This window comes from Suncus etruscus, chromosome 3 (assembly GCF_024139225.1).
Source record: "Suncus etruscus isolate mSunEtr1 chromosome 3, mSunEtr1.pri.cur, whole genome shotgun sequence".
NCBI classification, from domain to species: Eukaryota; Metazoa; Chordata; class Mammalia; order Eulipotyphla; family Soricidae; genus Suncus; species Suncus etruscus.
The window spans coordinates 141,799,582-141,824,298 of NC_064850.1; the positions used below are offsets into that span (position 1 = coordinate 141,799,582).

The 24,717-nt window shown below is 38.2% G+C and overlaps 1 protein-coding gene across 1 annotated transcript in view; it reads right to left on the reverse strand.

Annotated features, from left to right (window-relative positions):
- The window catches only part of LAMA3 (laminin subunit alpha 3), a 241,196-nt gene that overhangs the window by 107,164 nt on the left and 109,315 nt on the right, over positions 1-24,717 (reverse strand). Inside the window, exons 20-28 of the mRNA XM_049770908.1 lie at positions 22,472-22,628; positions 20,057-20,189; positions 17,934-18,076; positions 13,297-13,394; positions 12,709-12,862; positions 7,796-7,956; positions 4,445-4,553; positions 1,325-1,425; positions 308-452 (exon numbers count right to left, since the gene is read on the reverse strand). Of these exons, the coding sequence (XP_049626865.1) occupies positions 308-452; positions 1,325-1,425; positions 4,445-4,553; positions 7,796-7,956; positions 12,709-12,862; positions 13,297-13,394; positions 17,934-18,076; positions 20,057-20,189; positions 22,472-22,628 (1,201 nt within the window). The remainder of the gene's footprint in view (positions 1-307; positions 453-1,324; positions 1,426-4,444; positions 4,554-7,795; positions 7,957-12,708; positions 12,863-13,296; positions 13,395-17,933; positions 18,077-20,056; positions 20,190-22,471; positions 22,629-24,717) is intronic.

Sequence of the window (24,717 nt, forward strand, 5' to 3'; positions counted from 1 at the left end):
AAGAAAAAAGAATGGCCTTGGAAGTTGTCCAATAAGTGAATGAAGGAAAATGCAGGAAGTAAAGAGAGAATCAGAGAGGGGCCTACTCACTAAGGATTATCTAGTCACCTCATTCTTACGCTCCCCAGGGGCATGAAACCTATGACAGATTTGAGAAAAAAAAAATCCCTGGGCCTCACATCTAGAGATTTCCATTTAGTTTGGGAATCTGCATTTTTAGAAAGTTCTAGGTGACATTAGTGATGCAGGGAGGGGGCACACTTTCTAGCAACAACATGCTCCCTGGATGTCATGCTATATGTCCTACCTGAGGGGCCTTCAAGGTCACGCCAGTGATAACATCGGCAGCAGGTGAAGGATTCTGAGGTTGGGGAGGTGAGGACTCACCGCTCAGGACATTTATAACTGAAGCTGTTGGAGGAGTTTCAGGGGCCAGGGAGACACAAGCAGCACTGAAAAATAAAATTAACATAACCATAAAATGGAAGAATTATTCAATGGTAATAAAATAGACACTGAGCATAGGACTGTGTGAGTCTCCAAAAGACCCAAGGGAAGCATAGGACCATGGAGGTTTTTAGACACACAGCAATTTATTAGTTGTGTGAGTATCAGTCCCTGCTCCATATAGTGAGCTTCAACTGGAAGCAAATTTTAATTTTGAAGGAAAGTGAAGATAAATCAAAATTGATTGCAACTTCCTGTCACTGAAATAAGATGTGTTGTTTAATTAAAGCAGAATAGTGAAACATGATTCACTCTAAACATAAACGTTGACATAAAGCTACATAAAATGAAAGAGGCAAAAATGCATATTCAAGAAACTAGATTTTACTGCATTGGTAAGTTCTATAGTTCTAAATATGTACAACACACTTTGTGACAGGTCTATAATTATTTTTCAGAATATGTCAAAATAACCCTAATAAAATCCCAACAGACATTGTTTAATTCTCCTAACATCATTGTGATGTCGTTGATTACTTTCATCTACTTTTTTAATAAAGAAGTTCAGACATACAGTACTACACTAAGTAGTAGTTCTTAGTAAGTACTTAGTAGTAGAAATAAGTGAGTCTTGCATTGACTCAGAATAGAATTTGGAGTAATTCTTTGGAAGGTGAGGCTTAACTATTTCCCCCACATATTGTCAGTTCTATGAAGGTAGCTGGATAAATTATTTAGCAGGGTTTTCATTGGCTAAATCCAACACCAGTATTTAGCCTCTTGGAAATTGATTCCATATAAAGTGAAGTATAAAGTCACAGGCATATCCAAATGTCAGTATTATTCCATACAAAGGGAAAGCAGGGAAACAGGTTACCTCTGATTATCAGCAATTTGCCCATAACTTGCAATGCATTTGACTTGAGGGCTCAAATATTCAGTTGAGAATTCTTCAGTAGGTATGAAACAAATCTGATGCTGTTGTGCAAATATAAAGCAAAATGGTACACAGATATCAGCCAAACCAGTGGTAAAATCAAATAATCTTTTAAAAAGCTGTTGACACTACATGGAAGGGAGTATCTTGCTGAGTGAAGTCAACCAGAAGGACAAGGACAGATAGAATTATCCCTCTCAGATGTGGGCTAAACAGCATAGGGAATAACAAATGGTAAAGATAATAGAACCCAAGGATGTTTTCTAGAAGTGAGCTTATTAAAGGAGGTGGTTGGAAGAAGACCCTGAGACAATGCTAGGAGGAAACGAACACTGTGATGGAGGGTGTGATGTTAGTTGGAATAGTGTTAGAATAGTGAATGCATAAAATTCTATAATAAACAATATTACAAGTCACAGTGCTTCAGTTAACTATTTCATTAAAGAGTTGCTGAGTAAAGACTTCAACCAGAAAAATTCTAGTTGTTATTTCGAAGCGATAGATAATCAGGACCAGAGCAATAGTACAGTGGGTGGGATGCTTGCCTTGCATGTGGCAGTCCAGGGTTCAATGCTGGGTACTTCATATAGATCTTTGAGCACCAACAGGAGTGACTCCTGACCATAGAGCCAGGAGGAACCCCTAAATACAGCTGGGTATGACTCAAAATGCTAAACAATGGCAAATGGTATACCTTAAAGCAGTTCACGTACCCCTCCCAAATTCTGTTTTTTGCTAAACAAGAGAACTATATAAATTATTCTCAGAATTGTATACGAATACAATCACAAGAAAGTTTGAAAAATAACTGCTTGTGACTTTTGGTAGCTGGTTTTTTTAATTGTTTGTTTTTGTCTCCTGCCCTAGGCCAAGGCTGGCTCTTCAGAGCCATTGGGAAAGAGGGGTATGATGGGAACAGACAGAGAACAGTATCAGCTAGAAATAACCCTCTTCTTAAGGGTTGCCTTACAGCTTAGGCATATTTGTATTGTGAAGAAACAATCTCTAAAGATAATTTAAGAAAGCCAGACATGGCACTGGAGAGAGAGAGAGTATAGGGATGAAGGTATTTGTCTTGTTTGTAGCCAACCCTGGCTCAGTGTATGGCACCAGCATTGCATGGTTCTCCGAGGAATATAGAGTCAGAGGTAGCTCCTAGTCACTGCTGAGTGTGGCCCAGTCAGTCATTAACATATTCATGTATTTAATTTTGAATCAAAGCTCTATCATTAGCTCACATAATGTTTCAGTAATCACAAAAATGTGTTTGAACAACTCCAATGCCAGACACTGAGACTGAGGGAGCCCACAGTCCAAACTGGATAATATCCCTCTGTTCAGGAAACTTATTTTCCAGCAGCCTTGTGTCTGAATGACATTTGGCTGTTTGAGAAAGGATAAACTTATACTTAAAAAAATACAGCTCCATTATAATTTACAAAAATTAGAAGGTTAAAATTTACTTGGATTATTGTGTTTAAAAGGAAAGCAGTCATTTTTAAAGAGAAAGTCTTAGGTTATGACATACTTTATATAGTAATTGTTAAAAAAAACTGAATTCCAGGTGCTTCTTAACATAAAGGTCAAAGTTTTTAATTGAGCACAAATGTTTAGTCCATTAGAACAGGCTGGTCTGGCACTTCTCAGAGTGTAATACAAGTTTAATATGATCACTAACAGGAGGTGCTTCATTCTTTTTTTGTTTTTTTTTTTTTTTTTGTTTGTTTGTTTGTTTTTGGATCACACCCCGCGGTGCTCAGGGGTTACTCCTGGCTGTCTGCTCAGAAATAGCTCCTGGCAGGCACGGGGGACCATATGGGACACCGGGATTTGAACCAACCACCTTTGGTCCTGGATCGGCTGCTTGCAAGGCAAACACCGCTGTGCTATCTCTCCGGGCCCCATCATTCTTAAACTTATTCCCGGAGAATTCTAACATAAGTGATCATCCCTTTGTGGTCCAGATTCTACTTATGTAAACTTGTCATTTTAACACTTACTATTATGTATCCCCTGGTTTTTAAAACACATTTTCACTAAAATCCTACCTTAATACCTAACTTCACTGATCAAGTGAAATCCTAAGAGGATTTTTGCTTTTATGACAAAACTGAAACAAACAAACAAACAAAAAGAAGCATTTGCTTAACAGCAAAATGTACCCTAATTATGGGGAATGGCCTTCCAGGCTCTTTCCCAGGAAACTTCTTTATCAGACTATTTTAGCCTTTGTGTGTTATGGGACATGGTTTGGCATTTATTTGGGGGTGGGCCTGAGAATGCTCAAATAATTTTCTTGTAAATGAATAGTAATTGCTGCTTCGTTTCAGTTTAGAAATGTTTTGGTTTTAGGGTCATGGTGGGCAGTGTTCAGTAAATACTGTGCTCAGGAGTTATTCAGGAGATTCTTAGGAGACTATATGGTGCCAGGAGTAAAAAAAATAAACCAAGTATCTCTTTATTTTAAAAAATAAAGCAGGTTCCGAGCCTAGTGCACTATTTTTCAGCCCAGGGAATACTCTGCTTTTGGACAGTGGAGGAAATGTGTTTATCTAATTAATTAAATAAAAGTCTCTTTAAAAAAGAGGAGCTATGGAGTAGGAACAAAAAATACCAGATGGAAACCAGGTATTCCTGATACATGAATATGAAACATCATGTGCACTGGAAAAGCAAATAAACATTGCACTTTACAAGCACTGTATCATAAGTGGAAATTGCAATGTCTTAAAATAAAAGTGTTTACAATTCAGAAAAAAATCCATAAACCTTTAACCTCCTGAAGTAACTGAAGCTACTAGACATAATAAAATAGTAAAAATGCAAAGAAAATAAATATCGCAGATGCATTCAAATTTAATGACTATCCTCTGTTAGGCCTTGTAAAAAAGGCAAGTCAGATTTATGGAAAGGAAGATAATACATGTAGAAATCAGCAAATTTTCACAGAGTTCATTTTGTAGCTGAGATGCAAACTCAGCCAATGTTTTAATAAGCTTTAAAAAAAAACAGAAATCAACAAAAAGCTTCTAAAATACAACGAATAAAATATATGCCTACCAGAAGGAAGTTGGCCCTGTGCGCTTTGAGTTGAATGTCCGTATCTGCCAATAGGTCATACACAGCCAAACGGCGCTGACCGTCCGTCACAGCGCTGCGGCACAGGACGCTGCAGGAGCAAGCAGAGCATTTTCAGAGTCCTAGGCCCTGCATGCTTACCTCCCTGTGGGGAAGCTGGCTCCCTTTCAGCTTCCTGTTCATAACCAGTGAATGCCTGTGAATTCTGCTGCAGCTCAAGGTTAAGGGAAAGGCATCTGGACTCTTGAACAGAAAAAGCACCTTCCCACTGAGGCCCCTGCGGCAGCTGATGGTTTGCTATGAGGTCTGGTCACTGTAGAGGTCAAACAGATCTACTAAGACACAGCCTTCTTGTCAACAGGTGGAGATCCAGGACCACTAGTGGTGAATGCGGCTTGTGGGCCTCATGACAGCTAGCACATGCCAGGTCAGGAAGTGTGTCTGCCAATTCTGAGGAACCAAGTTTTCCTTTGGAGGGTTAGACTGTTTCCCTCACCCTCCTTCTTCACTTTTATCACCCTCTACCACTCCTTCTTCCCTTCATTTTGTCAGATGAAATACAGAGTGGTCAAAGAAATTTCAAAATCCTTTCAGACCACTCTGATGGAGAAACTAACCCACAGAAAAAGTGTTTGTAGAGGATTATTCTGGACGTGTCCTATTGTATGCATTACATCTTTTCTGATAGAAATGTAATCTAAAACCAAACATACCAAAATGGAAGGATCATCTTTTGAAAATCATTCAAATGTAGATATTAAAATAAAAAAGATAATCATTGAAATGATTTATGCAATGACATTCTTTTTTACCATTTTAATATTTGTGCAGTGATAAAGATTAAAATGACATTGTCTATACCAAGCCTATTATAGGCTGTGCTATGTATTAGAAGCCCAGTAAACAGTACTTTTCTCTTCTCTTTGGCTGTGTGTGTGTGTGTGTGTGTGTATGTGTGTGTGTGTCTGTGTCTGTGTGTGTGAATGAATGAAAATGTATTTCTTTAGGATTCAACATAATCCTAGGAGTAAAATGTACTATGTGATACTCTTGGATTTAGTTTACCCTATCCAACAATAAATTATTATTAAACATATACTATCAGTAAAAATGGATTGATTTAATAATTTTAATCACTCTCTTGTGGGAGCAGATTAGAATTCTCAGTGCTAAGAGGGGCAATCCTACAACTGCTGCTACTTTAGTTTTTGTTTTTTTTTTTAAACAACATAAAACTTACTTGAGAGAAGGAGACAAGGTATAAAACCTCAGTAGAAAAACTGCCAGAATGGAAGGATCTGGCATTTGAAATTGATTTTAATGGGTCCATTACTTTCCCAATGTACCAGAATTTTGGACTTATTCTATTTTGGGTTATTCACATGATAAAGTAGAAAAAAGAGAACCATTTTAGCAATTGCAAAAAATATCATGAGACTTTCCTGAGAACAGTTAACTTGCAACGAAAATTATTTTTAGCCTAATAGAATACTACCTTGGAATTCTATTCTTAGAGCCTGGGAAAAATCTGGTACTGTCATGTCCAGAATTAAGATGACCTGCTAAATATTATGCCATTTTCTTCCTTGCAAACACTTAATACAAAAGCCATGAAATGGTGCTTATGGAATCCTGGATGTCAGCTTTTCTTTTCTTTTTCTGTGCTGAAAGTGCTTTCTGCTTGGCATGGATGTGCCCAGATTTTGCTGAGAAGACTCGGATTAGCCAGTATCTTTAGGAATATTTTCACTAGCCCCTTAATCCTCTCCACCTGCTATCCCTCAGAGCAGGGCTCAAGTCATGTGATGAGGAAGGTTGAAAGAAGTTTTCAAGATGGATGTGATATTAGGCCTGGATGGGTGGATGTAGAAAAGCCAGCCCTGGCCTTGTGGTCAATGTGAACTTAGGTGGCACAGTGACCTACCCACCTGGGAGTATACATTCCAATAGATAATGGCATTACCTATGACTGAAACCAATGCTTTCCTATAAAAACAGAACATTCTACAGAATTTGTCTGGCCTACCTGATGTTCTGATTATGAGTCTAAATACAATTGCATTCTTTATTTTAAATCATCAACCCAGTGACAAAGGCTAATTAGATATATTTTAGATTAAAAAAATGCCTTTCACAGCTGCATTTCTTTAGAGTTGCTGAGAAGATGGTATTAACTCAATAATCATTTTCATCTGGTCTTATAAAAGCTCCCATCTTGTTACTAAAGGTAAGTCTTTTTATAAGTCATTTACTTGCAAAACATGTAACAAGAACAAGTCCTTTGGATTACCTTGGGTCTGACAAAGAGCAACATGAAAGTAAATACAATAAGACATCATGTTCAAGGCTGTGGTCCAACTGGGTGGATTCATTGTCATTTCCCACCTGCTGCCTCAAGAGATTCTGACTCCTCATGCCATTAACACTACAATTGACTTCATTCCCGGATTTTTTAATTAAAGTATACTCAGAACATTTGCATACATTTTGAAACATTATGCAAAGAAAACACTTTTTAATAAATCCTTGTCACTTAGAGCTTTTGTATGTGATGAGCTTTATCCCCATGAATTTTAAAATTCTTTGTCAAATCATTTTTTCACATTATGATCAAACATTAATTATCCTCAGCTCTAACGACTATGTCAGGGAGGCAGGTGTGTACCTTTTAGCATTACCAAGAAACTTTTTTTCCATATGCCATAGTTTCTGTGGTGACACACTTTATTATGGGACCCAGACAGGGGTGACAGCAAGAAAATTAGGAGGCTGCGTACTTCATGTGAGTCTAAGTCCAGACAGCCTGTAGAACATAAAGCTTTTTGAGAAAATGCAACTGTTTGGGGGCCACACTCAGCAATGCTCAGGGCCTATTCCTGGCAGGACTGGGAAAATATATGTGGTACTGAGGATCAAATCTGGATCAGCCATGAGCAAGGCAAGCAAATTATTGCTCTGGACCCCCCAAAATACCTTTAAAGACTATGCATAGGGAAGACTCATTGCAGAGCATAACCAGTCACCTGCTTGTTTTCAGGAACATTTCAAAGGAAACAACTTCCCACATCAACTCGTCCACAGAACTAAATTTTACCTTGGTGGAAGTTGTGGGGCAGATTGGAGGGATGTGCTGTTGGAATATTTCATCAATAAAACCCTATCACTAACAGTATTTTAAGCCAATGAAAAATTAATAATCCCAAAATTAAAGAAATACAAAGAATAAAAAAATAAAGAACTAAGTTCCATTAGTGGACCTCTGGGTTGTTCAGCTGAAGAACTGATGCCATCCCCTCTTTGCTCCCAACAACCCTTGGCAAAAAACTAAATTACCTGTACTTGCAGCTGTAGATGGTCACCTGGCCTGTCACAACAGAGCCAGAGCTCACCACATCTATATCAGCCACAGTTGCTTGGTCTGCTTCTGAGGCATATTCAACCACGATCACATAGCGACCAACTTGTGGGACCCAGAGCTGCAAGTGGAGCTGTACCTGTCAGAGAGTCAGTGCAGGCAGATCACATTATCAGGGGATATACACCTTGATCACATTTACATAGACAGCAATGATGGCAGCAGGCCCTAAACAGAGCTGTATCTGCCAACATTGAGAGAACTGATTCCTTAGGTTGGGAATATCATACCAGATAACAAGAAAAACGCTCTATGAAATCAGTTATCCAGGAAAAACAATGGTGGACTAATATCCGTCATTCCAGATGTAAATAAACATCCTATTCTTTCACTTTTTTTAACTGACAACCCAAAGTACAAACATTTTATCCTATAAAGCAAACTCATATATTTGACTTGTTTCTCAGTGGTAAAGATACTCTAAAGTCTGAAGTAAAAAAAAAAAAAAGTCCCCAATAGGAGATTTGAAAAAAAAATAAATAAAAATGTGCCTGAGACTTACTGTTCTAATTTAAAAGAAAAAAGAAAAGAAACTTTAAATTCTGTTACTGCAAATGAGAAAAGAGTATCCACACTTTGGAAATAGACACTGACAAGACATGTTTTTCTACTTCTAAACCATTTCTATGTCTAAAATGTGCCTACTTGCATTTTTTTTTTTTTTGGTTTGGTTTGGTTTTTGTTTTTAAGCCACACCTGGAGGTACTCAAAGGTCCTGGCTCTGTGCTCAGAAATTACTCTTGGCAGGCTTGGAGAACCATATGGAATGCTGGGGATCAAACCTGGGTCTGCCACATGCAAGGCAAATGCCTGACCTGCTGTGCTATCACTCCGGTCCCTCATTTTTCTTATTATTTTTGAAAGAAAACTGTGACATGAATGTTTCTGCATCTTCAGCACAGTTGAGCCACTATAATGTAGTCCATATTGCCATAACCTCTTATTCTGTCTGACAAGTTGAGGGGGAAATAATGGAGGGCACCAAAACCAGTCATATGAACATTGAGTAGAAATAAAAAATAATCAGACTTAAACACCAAATCCAAAGCCAACTACAACAGAATCAATACCCAATCTACAACAAGCTAGACACAGAAGGGACCACTTATACTAGCAGCCCGGGGGGCAAAGGAGGGGTGATATGGGATCAATGCTGGGAACAGAGGTGGAGGGAGGACAACATTGGTGGTGGGAATGCCCCTGATTCAATGTCACTTTGTACCTAAAATACTACTGTGAATGATATGTAATCCACTTTGGTCAAAATAAAAATTATTAATAAAAAAAGAAAGAAAATAATGATAAAAAATGTGGACTTTCTGGGCCCTTACAGAGGAAGGCTACCCAGCTTGACCACATTTAGTGTTTAGGAAACCAGAGATCCCTTTAAGTCTCTGCTTCGGGCTTGTGTGGTCTTGAGCTAGTGTTTTCTACAGAACCTCTTGTGTAAAAATAAAGAAAGCAATAGCATTCACCTCTATAGAGTGCTTGTGAGGATTCAATGAGTCAACTCGTGAAGAGTTTGAAGAAAGGGACCATCAGTACTTTATGTGTCTACACCAGTATCTACAATTTTGCTTCATTTTTTAATGACTGTCTATCACTCCACAGCACAAATTTAAACTTTACTTGATGAATATTCTAATTTGTGGGATACTCGCAATGGTGCTCAGATGCTGGTCAGAAGACCATACCAGGCCCAGGTTCCCACAGCAAAGCACTTGATTGAACCATCTTCCTTGGTCCTTCCATATCCTGTTGAATGAAATTTTAGAGGCCTCTCTAACTTTCCCTACAATTTATAACCCTTATTTTAGTATTTCTGTAAGATTCCTAGAAGGGATATTGCCAACTTGTAATTTTATTTTATTTTATTTTATTTTATTTATTTATTTTTGGCCACATCCAGCAGCATTCAGGAGTTACTCCTGACTCTGTGCTCAGAAATCGCTCCTGGCAGGCTCAACATTCTCTTGTCCTTTGCCTTCAGGATATTCACATTTATCATTCCTTCTGCACTTCTCTGAACCATAATTTGCCATTTTCCACAGTAATATTTCTATCAGTTAAATAATAGACTGACTTTGCTGGGGAAAATAAATGTGGATTATTAGCACTTTTAAATGCTACCATTGGTCCTCCTAGGGAGGTTAGTACTAACATTTCTTCCCTGGGCATCTCCCATTTAAACATTTACCAATTTTCCAACCTCAAAATGTGTGATATATTGTGTTTTCTCCCATAGTTATTTTGGCTGCCAGTTCCATCAAAGCACTCTATTTCTGTTATTATTTTTACTCGGAGTCCTATAAATTTGATTTTGGAAAAGTTGTTGACAAGGTTTGAGAAATAAGGATGAGACATAAAAGATATCCAGTAACTGTTTACCAGTTATTTATCTTTAATGGAAGCATTGCCAAACTGGTGAAATGTTGTGCCATTTTATAGTACAAAACTGCCTTCACTGAGCCATCAGTATATGAGAATAAAGACAAAAGGTCGGTGTGTCGATCTGTTACTTATACCAAGGTAAGAGAAATAATCACATAGCATATTTGTGATGTCAAAGTGAGGATTCAAAATGATTGTCAACATATACATATCAAACTCGTCCAAACCAGCACATCTGCAATATGCTAAGCACATAATGGGAAACCAGGTAGCCTCTGCCTCAGAGAAACTTTAACCAATTAGGCAAGTAGACAGATACAACATGAAATTACACAGGAGACCAATGCTCTGAGATGTGAAAATACTATGAGGACACCTAAGGGGTATGTATGTGCATGAGCTATTGAGGAGGATGAAAAGGGAAGAAAAGATGTCCTGAAAGAAGCAATAACTTTGGTTGATCCCTGGAAGACAAAGAAGAGAGGCACTGAAGAGAGGGGAAATGTGGGCAGAGAGGGAAGAGCATATTGTAGGAGGTCACCCTCATACAGACACTGCCATAAAGTCATACAGAATAGAATGCTTAAAAAGCTGACGTCAGTCTATTATGATGAGGAAAGAGGAAGAATGTAAAATTGGTAGGTAAGATGGTTAGTCTTTTTTGTTTGTTTGTTTTTTGTTGTTGTTGTTTATTTTTAAAATGGTTAGTCTTAATGGCCAATAAAAATGACATGTTGTCATTTCCAGATGTGTATGTGTGAGGGTGGCTGTAAACATTACTAACTTGTAGGAGTCTGGATTGGGAAATGCAATGAACAACAAATGATATGAGTAAGCTGGTTAGGAGCTAATGCAGAGATCTCAATGAAAGCTGATGTGTAGACAAGGCAGACAGGAAGAAGTGGAATTATTTGAAAGGAACTTGGGAAGTCTTTTTAGGGAGGTCCCTCAAGTCACAAGAAACTGTAAAACAAATTTATGGCAATTTGCCACCTGGTTTCATATTTATTGAAACTGGAATTTGGGCATCAAAGGTCAAAGATGTAGCCTCATGAACATGAACCGAGTTAAGCAACCCACAGGCTAGAATTCTCCACATAGAGATGGAATTTCTAGTTTTATGTATATTTAATGAACTTAAATTTATAGAGGCACATGGCACTAATGGCTACTATTAAACAGCCCTCATCTGTAAATACTCAAATAAAACAGTACTAAGAACAGTTAAGAAATAAACCTGGACAGGCCAGGTTTGCTTCATGCAAATATGGCCCTACCCAGCATTTAGAGTGCTGTGGCTCTGAGCTATTTTGGGCAGAATAATTCCTGATGAGTCATTACCATGATTATATATAGTTAGATGTATATGTATACAGAATTAATGGGGTGTGATACAGTGGGCTGCTACTATTAGAACAGAGAAGATATAAGATCCTTTTTTATGTTGTTCAATTTGTTACAAGTTATTGAGGGGGTGATAAAATAGAAACTAATAAAATGAAGACTAAATTAAGAATTACCCTTTAAATCCTGTAATACTTCCCTGAAGTTAGAGTGTAGTTTATAAAATGGTACACAATTAAATGTTTAGTGAGAATAAATACTATATGTATTTTCATTCTGAAAATTTAACGCCCCCGACCACAAATATTTTCCTCAAAGGAGATAACACAGAGAACTCTGTAAATTTTGCTTTTGTTTTTATTTTGTTGTTACATGGACCATACTAGCAGGCTCAGGGTTTATTCCTGGCTTTGTGCTCTGGGGTTTATCTTGGTGGTGCTCAAGAAATCCTTGTGCTGGGAAATCAAACTTGCTGTACTATCCATCTCTCCAGAGCCGACATTACAGAAAATTAAGAACGAAAATATTGTAGAGTAAATTTTGTCTCAGGGTTGAGATATTGCATTGATTACTAGTATCATTAATGTGCAGCACTCTAACCCAAATCTATTAGCATAATCCTCAGTGGTTTGCAAGCTCAAAAAACTTCTAGGAGTTAAGTAAGGCCAAGACCTGTTGTCTCAGCCAGGAGGGAGCAGTGGTGGGTGTAGTAATTCCAAATTGTGAGCTCAAGGAATTTAGCTACAAATTGTTTAGCCTCAGGGGTTATCCAGTCAGAGAGCATTCCATCCTTTTAGGGTAACTGTAGTTACTGGAGCCCTCTTACCATGAGTCAGGTAGAACAGGAAGCTCCCATTCTAAGCTCCCTTTTAAGGGAATCAAGAGGAAAGAATTCTGTGTGGTCTATGTTTCATTAAGTGTTGGAAGATTAACTTTACCACAGGGCTGTTCAGAGTACCCCCAATCCCAAATTCAGAGAGCAAATTCAAATTGCACCTTGAATTTACATCTCTAAGAAAGTCTTCTAGGCTTGCCTGGAAACAACTCTGGCTGAGAGTTTTCAGCAGACTGGCAGGATGGTAAAAGGCTCCCTCACCTCTTTCCCCTGGAAGTCAACCAGGACAGGGTGTGCTGGGCTGGGCTGCCTCACTGCCAGGGGGCTGGGCTCCCCATCAAGCAGGAAGTATCTGGCATCACAAGCTGTGGCACAGGGGAATCGGGTCACCGGTAAATGCTGGTAAAGCAAGCAACTTCAACAACAACAAAATACAGCAGTTACCACTGGGAACAGAAAAAACAGAAAAACCTGCTCCCAAGTTTATCCTAGTGAACTAATCCATTCCACCCACTCATTCAGTCTCTTTTCCTTCACCAAACTCCCCCAGTGCTTACTACCCAAACCAGTAGATTTTCATCAGCTTGAAGAATGGAGGAAGCAAAGTTCTATGAGGCCAAGTTCTATTTTAAGCTCTTGCCCTCCCCACATATATGGGCTGGAGAATATTACTTGGTCATGCTGCAGCATGTCTCCATGCTAAGGAGTTGGATTTATTCTTAGTCACCAGCTGCTTAGTGCAAAAAGCCTTGCAATTCTTATATGAAAGACAGTGGGCCACCGCAAATAATCACACCCTGCTATTCCTAATTCCTGGGCCCTGGATGATACACCCACTGTCATACTCACTTTTCTTCAGGATGCCCTATGTCAGAACAGGGTTCGGTGATGGGCAATTTTAAGGAAGGTGCATCATAGTAATCCCGAGGGAGCAGTACCAGGTAGTCCTAGCAAACAAAGACCAAAGAGACCATTAAACCTGGACAGCAGCACTACTTGAGTACTAAGTTAAATTTACTAAGTGAACATGTAACCGGTGAGACTTGAGAGTTAACCTCTCCACAGTAATTGCTTTTTCTGACATCTTCTCTCCAGAACTCACACAGCTACTCATCACAAATTCTTCAAGTATTGGCTCCCCTGGGTGAATGAGGGGTCATTTCAAATCTCAAGGGGAATGTAACTAACTGCCTAAGTGGTTTACATATTTGAAGATGATCAAAGTCATGAATAAAGTAATCAATTGACAATTAATAAAATGTTCTTCTGAAACATTGGTTGCTTTTACCAGAACAGGACACTGAATTTAGCTCTTTTACTGCAGGCTCTTTACTCTTCTCCTGAGGATCTCTCACCTGGGCTAGTATATAAGAGAGATAATGTTTTTTTTATTCTGATGTAGCAGAGACTGAAGTAGGCCTACTACCTGTCCTAGGATAGGAGAGGAAAAACATGTTCCATGGATTATGCCAAAGTAAAGCCCACAACATAAATTCAACTAAACAGTTCTTCATGAAAGAACAGAGCTCTGGGCTTCTGAGACAAATGATTGACAGTTGCAGGCAAGCCTAGCATTCTAGACTCTTCAGAGAGAAGAAATGAGGGATGTTTGTCACCTCTATGAAGAGACTCATGCATGAACCATAAGGCTTGTTCTCTCTTCAAAGACCTCAATCTGTCAATAACAGAGACATGGAAGAAGAAAAGGGCTAAGTGATGTCCCAGGGGAGGGGGCTCAGAGGTCCATCACCATGGAGTTATTTCCAAGAGTTTCTCCCTCCTATTCTCCCCACTACCTCCCCCCTCTCACTCTCCCTTTCTTCTTTATCACACCTAGCAATGCTCAAACCTTAGTCCTGGCTCTGTGTTTAGAGACACTGGTTATAGAAATTGAAACCAGGTGGGAGATGCAAAGCAGGAGCTTATCTTTATAACTGTCTTTTTGGAACACAAGTGGAATTATTTTTAAAATGGCTATTTACTTGATAATTTTCATTAGGTTGAACCGTATCTTCTCCTTACTTTATAGTCCTATAGAGATCCTTGGAACAACAAATACTGATATACAGGATTAACCAAATATTTCTAGAGAAATTGGCTACAGTATGGAGCCATGCAACTGAATCACCAAACAATAACTTTGACCAAATGTAACTAAGCAATTCATAACTAATGAGAAACCTTTATAAAGAGTTTCTTCATTCTACTCGCCTTCCCTGGAGCCTTCCCTGGAGGTGAGTTTACATGCCCAGAAAGGGGAAGCCGCTGAACTCTGCTGGAACTCAGATGCTACCACCCCTATCTGCCTATCTTCTGTGCTGTGCTTCATTTTCGGCCTGATTTCATCCCGTGTGTGGCTCATCTGCAGACGGCTCGCCTTCCCTGGAGCCTTCCCTGGAGGTGACTTTACACGCCCAGAAAGGGAGGAGCCAGAGGAGCACAGGCGCTCCACATCATTTAGCCAATGAATACAACCACAACACGTAGAAAACCCCACAATACAAGTGTGACAATAGGGAAACAACGCAGGCCAGCGCCAGACATAGAGAATGATGATGGCAACTCTGATGACTTGAACATGACCAACCAACTAGTAAGTCTCTCAAATAAGGAGTTTAGAGTTGCAATATGGAAGATGTTCAAAGAACTCAAAGAAAGTATAGAAGAGAACACTAATAAGAATCAAGAGAATATGAAGATAGAAATCAGAAAACTCCAAACTGAAATTTCAGGTCAAATAACAGGTCTGAAAAACTCAGTAGATGAATTAAAGAAAAACATAGTTGTGCTTTCCCACGGGTTAACAGCAGCTGAGGATAGAATTAGTACACTGGAAGATGAGATGAATAACAATTCCATACAGCAGAAGAAATTGGAAAAAAAAGCCTTAAAGCAAATGATCAAACAATGGAAAAATTACTCAAAGAATGGGAACAGATGAAAATAGAAGTCTATGATAAGCTCAACAGAAACAGCCTAAGAATCATCGGAGTCCCAGAGACCCAGGAAGAAAATCTCCAGGAAGAATCAACAGTCAAGAACATCATTAAAGAGAAACTACCAGAGCTAAAGAATACATGCGATCAAATCCTGCATGCCCAAAGAGTACCAACTAAAAGAGACCCCAGAAAAAGCACCCCAAGACACATCCTAGTCAAAATGATGACTCCCACAGATAGAGACAGAATTCTGAAAGCAGCAAGATTGGAAAGAGAAATTACATTCAAGGGAACATCCTTGAGATTTACTGCAGACCTGTCACCAGAGACACTCAAGGCCAGAAGGCAGTAGTGGGACATAGTGACGAAACTCAATGAAATAAATGCTTCGCCTAGAATACTGCACCCAGCAAAACTCACTTTCAGGTTTGAAGGAACAATACATGGTTTCACAGACAAACAACAGCTCAGAAACTTTACAGACTCAAAACCATTCTTAAAAGAAAAACTGAACAGCCTACTTTAAGACAAAACTGACCAACAGACACATCAAACTTTGATATAAAGATGGCACTAACTCCCAGGACAATTCTTTCTCTCAATGTCAATGGACTAAATGCACCAGTTAAGAGACACAAAGTGGTTAAATGGATCAAAAACTCAATCCAACCTTCTGCTGCCTACAAGAAATGCACCTGAATAGTCAGAACAAACATAGACTCAAAAAGAGTTTCTTCATTCTATAGTTCCAATTTTTGTACTGTTATTGGTACCAATGGTATTTTTCTCTCCTTCATTTCTAAGACCTGTGAGATATCTTTATACTTTCAAAAGACAACAACTGTTGGATTACTGGATCCTACACTAATCAGTATTTATTTTCCACTCCAGGGAGTGATATGTTGGATTATTGAGTCCCTCTCTACTTAGTATTCGTTCTCCATCCTAGGGTGTGGTCTGGTTTTTGTTAATAAAAGCCCGGGTCTCAGGAAGGCAGTGCATTCATTCTTGGGTCTTCTGGTATACTACCTTCCTTTTTAGGAGTGGAAGGGTTATGTGTTGAAATTTTTGGCTTGAGTGTTGCAATTCCTGAACTCATTTTTACCCTCTTTCATTGTGTGAATTATTTTCTGCATCAATATTTGCTTCCAGACCTGTGTCTCTCCAAGTACAGGTTTTGGAGCCTTAGGCTTCATTCACAATGATGTAAGGAAAAAAAAATGAAAGAGCAGCTGAATGAGCAGCATGAACCCTCATGTTCTATCTGTGTATGATCTCATATTTAGAGAGAATTTAGGAAGAATTAACTGTATTGTCAGAAAGGAGATACTATGGCAGACTGGGAGCTAGAGTCTTGCCTGATTTTGTAAATACCAGCAATCAAATGGATTTTGCTAGAAGATAAAGGTTTATGTTTTTCTTTCAAAGTGCACAAAATCAAGTGGTGCCAAAGAGTTTCTTTCAAAATGATCTTGCTATAACCTGAAGCAGACACAAAGAGAGGTAGAACAAACAGCATGTTTTATTCCTTCTGTTCCCCTAGCTTCTCTGACTCTTTCGTTAGTATTTTAGGACACTACTTTCCCTTCCAAGTGTTTCTGCTTCAGGCAGTTGTTTTCTGACATGCAATCCAAGAGGTTAAAGGAGCCAGGAAAGTACTGAATCCTCCAGTTTCTCCTTTTTCATTCCACTACTAATATCATTGATATTAGCATCTCTTTTCCCCCTACCTCTTAGATTCTTAGACTGAGGTCATGAAACTGAATGTGGGGGTTACAAAATTTTTAAAAATTAGCCAAAGTACAAAGTTTGTAAACATACAAAAATAAAAATTAATTAAAAAATCAAATGCATGCTAAATCTGAGGTATTTTTTAGCAGTGCTCACCCATGCTGCATTTCTCAGACTCAAAGAAGTCTCAAATGGGGAAGTTTAGGAAGCCTCACTCTAGTTTAAACTTATTTTCTCTGAGAAATTCCAAGAAAAGTGGATTTTTCAATGTGTCCTTCTGATTCATGATGAAAAAAATTCCACAGAAGGGTGGCAAGGCAGAGACATACACTCACTAAGCTCTTGCATTTCTTTCCATTACTTCAAATCATTATGAGTTTAGATCTTCTGTTTGAAAGAATTTTAAAGATATTTATAATTGATTCTTATATCATTGAGGAGCAAATGTCAATCTATGCTTTGACGTCAAAATGGAAACTGCTTATAATTTTTTTATCTTAGGTGGAGAATATTGGAATATGAAAATTTGGGGCATTTAGAAAATTTAGGGAATTTACCACACCAGCAGTGCTCAGGGACTACTACCAGTTCTGTGGTCTTGAGTGATTCCTAATGGTCTCATGATACTCAGAGGACCATATACAGTGCCAGGAAGCAAAGCAGTGTCAACCACATGCAAAGTAAATGCCTTAAGCCCTGTGATATCTCTCAGATCAGATTTTTTATATATTATCACCACTGTAGGCTGTGGCAGATGAGACCTTCTCTAAGGGGAGAAGAATACCATAAAGTTGTTCACTCAGAACAATCCCATACCAAGAGAACTCCCTCGGTCTTGATACAAGCAAACCATGTTCCTGGTGCCATCAAAAATGGGTCTACAAAACCATTTCCAGGGATGGTGACAAAGGCTGGCTCCTTACTTGGCAGGAAGATGATCTCTTTGCTTTGAGAATCACCTGTCAAATATAATAATAATAATAATAATAATGATAACAATAGTAATAACTGCTTAAAGTATGTATCTAAATTTCACTGTTCTTTTAAAAATTAATTAGAAAAAAACTTCAGATAGTTTAATCACAAATGTTGATCCTATTTGCTGATCCTAGTTTTATATATATATATATATATATATATATATATATATATATAAAACTAGGATTTTATATATATAAAACAAAACTAGAAGAGATAGATATGAGCAATAGCTTTGCTGGAATTGTGAGCACTTTTCTAAAATTGTAAAATTTTGTAAAATGTTACATGACTAATATATTAATATATAAACTTCTTAGAATATTCATGCACATTATATTACTTTACTTGTTAAATTATTTTGTCCCCCTTGTTTATGCATAATTTGAAATAGTAATTTCTACTTAACACACACTGATCTTGATACAAGAAAATGTCATTTCTGTTTTCATGAGGCAATAGGTATTCTTCTGCACAAACAGTTGATCTTCTATAGAAGACTCAGAGACAAACAACAAAACTGTTGCTGAAACGTTACTTCAAATCCTTGTATTCTACACCTATTTATGAGACCCACTGTGAGGCCCAGGGGTGCAGAAGTGATCACTGCAGTGTAGCCTTTGCTCCGTGAAGCTGAGTATGTAAAGGATCAAACAGTAGAAAACAGAATATGGTACAGACTGGTTGTTGGTATTTGGGAGAAGCAAAGCTTATAATAGTAAAGCTATAAGCCTAAAATCCAGACTTAAGTAGGGGTCTTTTTGTTGTTGTTGTTGTTTCGGAGTCGCACCCAGCAGCACTCAGGGGTTACTCCTGGCTCTACGATCAGAAATTGCTCCTGGCAGGCTCAGGGGACCATACGGGATGCCGAGATTGCAAGGCAAAAGCCTTACCTCCATGCTATCTCTCTGGCCCCTTAAATAGGGGTTTTAGGAAAGGTGTCCCAGAGATGATACTAAAGTATAGCCCAATTTCTATCTTTAATGAAGGGAAATATGCTAGTGGCCATCACCTGGAGGCAGTCAGATTTCAGAATCTGAAGCTTGGGACTTGGCCACAAAGACCAGCCAGCTGTCCTTTTAGGGAATTTACCACACTTCTGTGCTGTTTTCTCTCCAGTCCATGCAGTTCACAAGGTTCATATCATATGAGCAAATGGATAGACTAATGTGCTGTAAGTGATAATGGAAGACTGCTTGTTTTTACTATTGGCTATTAAGCATCTTCCAGCCTCCAGAGCTTGACCAACCGATGTGAGGGCATCAATTCTCCTCAACTAGTCCTACTTAGCTATGAAGACTGAAGGAATATACTTAAAATTTGATGATACTAAAGATTTCTCTTGGCACCAATCTATGTCCTTGGAGGATTTGTAATGCTTTCTAGAAGCTGTTTCCAAGAAAGAGAAGAACCCCAGCTCTCTGGAGAACAGACTTTCAAATCTCTGACTATGATGTCATCTGTCTCACCTGCACGTATCTACTTGTATAATCCTCACCAATGAATGAGGCTACGCATTTCCATCAGGAGCACTCCTGGGCTTCAGGTTCATCAAATTGATTTTAAACATTTTTTTCTTTACCATTTTCTCCTTGAACTATTTGTTACAATGTGAGAATTTAGGGTAGTGGGCCAAGACTCTACCACCAACAACACCCAGTTGACCACAAATCAGTAAGATTGGCCCCATGATGACATCATGTCCATGTGCTAAAGCACATCAGTTGTCATAATAGTTGTTGTTTTTTTAATAATGGTTAACAATACATTTAATGAAAAAGTTTAAATAAGCAGAATTTTAGAGATTGGAAAGATAACAAAGTCCAGGGCCCTCCAAGTCCTGTCCTTATGTAATTAGACACCAGGCAATCTTCTAAAGTAGTAAACATTGTAAAGATTGGAGAGAATATTTGTCTAGTTAATCATGCCTTAATCTAAAAGAGACTGGGAATTTTGCTTACCTTCTGTAGATGAGGCTGGATAAATAATTATATGTCCAGAAACTGCTTGAGTGCCTGGGTTAGCATATCTCAGAATAACACGAAATAAAGAAAGACTTGATTCCCCTACATTCAACAGGATCTTCACTTCATTCTGAAAAATACCAAGGAACTATAAGTTATAGCAGAAACAACTGGTTAAAAAGAATACTAGACACATAATAACTTCATTCAGATTTCACTCCTGGGCATGTACTATATTCTCTCTGTCTCTCTATCTCTCTCTGTTTTTTGCTCTCTCTCTCTCTCTCTCTCTCTCTCTCTCTCTCTCTCTCTCTCTCTTTCTCTCTCTCTCTCACACACACACACACACACACACTCACATCTACCCAATAAATAGCAAATAACTAACTCTGGAAAATGGGCACGTACAAGCTAAACAATACATTTAAATAACTTACAGTTGAACTTGCAGTAAAAATGTACTCCCTCAGCCACAGATTCTCTTTTGACCTTTTTGTGAGCAGGTAGACAGAGGAGGGCTTTAGATGGCCTAGCTTAAGGAAAGCCACAGTAGCAGAAGCAACCACCACTGGCTATGAGAACTAAGAAGGCAGAAGAGGAGAGGAAAGTGCATTACTGAACACCATCATCCCCCTATAGCCCCCTCCAGAATTCATTCACATACTGTAATTCAAATAGTCTTAGAAATGGAATATTAATGAAAAATATAAGACACCTCAACACTCATGAGAGATTAAACTTATATGTGACTAAAATCTAAAACATGCCTATGATGTTGATCTCAATCACTAGCCCTATAGAATATGGACTTTCTGACTGGGGAGGGAATGGTCCTATAGATCCTCCACACCCAACCCCTAGTGCTCAGACATTAATGCCCTATTAGTGTTAATAGAGACTGACTGGTCACGATATTTGGCTCAGAGGGAGGAGCTGCAGCTGCCTATACTGAGGAAGCACATTAGGATCACTTAGTTAGAAAGAATTTCTCCTTTATGTATTCCAACTTGGAAAATAAAAGTGTAAAACAATACCTGAAATAAAGCAAGTGATTCAAGGGATCCCACAAGATCCTTTGACTAAAAATACTTAGAGGCAATTCATCATTAGAAATCATTCCTTTGTCTTAGCAAACTACTCATTTCCACTACAAAAAATAAATAAAACAATGATGAGGGCCAGAGCAATAGCACAGCGAGTAGGAGACTTGCCTTGCATGTGGCCAACCTAGGTTCAATTCCCAGTACCCTATAAGGTCCCCAAGCCTCCAAGGAGTGATTTCTGAGTGCAGAGCCAGGAGTAACCTCTGACCACTGCTGGGTCTGGCCCAAAAAAATAAACAACAATAACAAAAAAAATCTGTGAGAAGTGATACAAACATTTTGATTGGGCTCTTGATATTTAATCTCCAAAGACTCAGTGGCACCTACTGTTTTATTTGGGGGGAATGTCTTTTTCTCTGAATGATAACATAAAGATGTCAAACTCAAGATATGGATTGCTGTGTTTGGGGGTAGGCGGGAAGAGTAGGTGCCTTCGGATAATACATACTATTTAGAAAAGACAGACTGGATGGCAATTCTGATCAATCAAGAAGCACCTTTGGAACCAATAGCAGCTTCAAGATTGTGTATCCTGACACAGTTTCTCTAAGGGTTGACTAAACTAGGAAAAGTGAAAATGGTTCTGATTCTGCTAGAGGTAAATACTGGGTTCCCAGGGTCATTATTCAATTGTCTTTTTCTATTATAAACTTTTCTATACAGAGAAATAACTTCAAGAGACCAATCTCCAAGAAAAATTCTAAGAAACTACTTAATGGCTAGAAAGTAGTTTTCCTTATAAAGGTAAGTTCTAAAAGTAGCCAAATGGTATATACAATTTATTCCACATTCCAATACAAAACTGACAGAGTTAAAGAGAAAAATTAAGAAAAAAGAGAAAGATGGGAAAGGAAAATTAATTAGCATCAACTACAACTCATTTATCTTAGTTTCTATTTACATAGTGATCCAAAGTTGAAAAGGCATTAATCAAAAACTTTATTTAAGTCAGCTATTTTTATTTTCTACAGTGGCTTTAAAGAAAAAATATGTCTTTTATGTTAAAATAGTCTTATCTTTTTAGGGAACTACCCTCTTCTTATGAAATGCCTCAGAGATAACCACTTTTCTTTAATTTTTTTCAATTTCTAATTTTGTGACCAAATTAAAGTACAAATAAAGTATGAAATACACATATGTGTTCATTAGCCAAAAAAATCCAACCCTACACTGTCTCATCCATATTTTGGAGAAAAGGAATCCTGCAATCAGTGTTGGGGACAGTTTGCCTTTGTCAGACTCACTGAGCATGCTATGGATAAGAGTGTAGCTTCTTCTGCCCTGAAACAACTTCTTGCTGGAAACATACCTGCAGTGAGGTCATCTGAGCATAGCCTCTCCAGCTGAACTCAGGAAACTCCAGGGGGTCAAACCCAAATCGAAGCTCCCTTCCATTTGGTGTGCTGCCACCTTCAATCTCATACTTCATATGATGCAGATCAGGGAAATAGTAATTGTTTTCAGGTCTTTTACAAGTGAAACAGAAACATGGATACAGAAAGTTAGGCTTGCAGATAACTGGATTAATATTTTGATCCCATTATCTACAACAGAAAAGAACTCACACCAAACTGATAGATGACAAGTTAATAGAATCTCCTACAACTCTTTTCTATATATTGCTTTCACCACATAAAAAATTCATATGAAATACTCCAATGCTTATTTATTTCAAGCTGTAAAATGAGATATTCCTCTCAAAAAGTTCTAGGAAAAATATAGAAAAATATAGAATACTTCTAAGTGGTAAAATAAAGACTTTTTCCTTTGCCTTTTGCTTGTATTCATTAAAAATTTACAAAAAAATGTGTCAATTTATTATCGCAAAATTTACTTAGAAAACAAAGTGAGTACCTTCCAAACTTGCAAAATAATGACTAAAATGTTCAGATAATGCCATAAACAAACATTTGGCAGGAATCTAATGCAGGAGAACAGATTTACCAAGTTGGAGAGAAGATGTTATGGCATTTTATAATTGCTTTGCTATCATATGATGAAGTGCTTTGCTATCCTCTTCTTTCCATTTGAAAGCAAAAGACATATTCTAAAATAATATATATTTTGTATTGCCCATTATAAAATGTTAGTAATTTTGTTTCAGCGTAGATAATTCAAATCCTATTCAGCTGCATTATTTTAATGCAAGAATTTGCTAATTAACTATTTAGCTGGAAAAAAGGACACGCCTCTGCTGCCTGAATTATCAAAGGATTCACTTACCCAGCACGCGGGTGCATAATGGATCAAGGCAAGAGGTTGAGAGTCTTAAAGTTCACAGGGCGTTGCAAGTGGGAACCCTGTGTTTGATCCCCAACACCACCTGATTCCCTGAATATTGCTGGGAGCAAGTAGGAGTAATCCCCAGACCATGGGGTATAGCAAAAAAGAAAAAAAAAAGGCAAATTCATGGGTCCAAAATGTTCATGAAACACATTCAAGTTTCTCTGGTGCTTTAGCTCTCTGGGAAACAAATATAAAAATATGTCTTTACCCATGAGTGTTATCATCTGCCTAGAGGCATCAGTCATTAAGAAAAACTTAAGGAGGTTTCTGACCTTTGGATCTTAAGTGTTGAAAGCAGTGAGGGAAATGGTACTTTTGCCTTATTATTGTTCTGAATTAAATTAAATTAAATTAAAGTTCTGAAGATACTTAAGATCTAGATGAAGCTGTGTTTCAGAGTTGTCAGCGCATATGATTGAAAGTTAGAATATTAGAAATCAGCAGTTTACTTTCTTTTTGATTACTATTATTATTATTATTGAATATTATGTCTGGATCATACATAATTCAAAAATAGGTTTACTTTTAAAGAATACAGGAAGGTTGGGGTACAATCCCAACACAACTGAACATTCCTAAGCTTCCTGACTCCCTCTAAACTTAGCTAATAACCTGCAATCTCATCAAGAGATTAAATAAATTTAGCTAATAACTGGCAATCTCATCAAGAAAATAAGCAGTTGATGAATATGGGTTTTGTGTATTTGATATATTAAGTCCTATATTCTTATAATAAAGCACTCTAGAGGAGAACATGTTATCATGAGGAAGCACTGATCTCAATTTATTGCTCCTCTAACTTTAAACTTTTTGTCTGTAAGAGGACTCACATAGCCCCAGGCCACCTGTATGAATTAGTAAAGACAGGGAGAGGGCCTATCTCTCTACTTGCCTCCCAGGAACTTACTCTGCTCTCTTGCCCTTCAGTTCCTTTTCATTGATTTATGTATGAGAAGCAGGGGATTTCTTTCCCCTCCTGGACTTGTCTCACTACCTCCATCCCCATAAGTAGCACCCAGCTCCTGTACATCCTCACTCCTAGGTCCCTAAGAAGAGGCAGGATCTGAACTTTCTGCTGGACATGAAACTTCACATTTTGTTTCACAGGAGTCACCCCCATGTGACTGAGAATTGAACTCGAGTATAGGCAGGAAGGTTTTAGTGCTTGGAGCCAACAGTGATTTGGAGGCAGCAGGCCCACACTTAGTGATGTTGGGGTTCCCCGACCCAAGTAGTATTGCCTGCATCTAGTAGGCATGTGTTCACCCC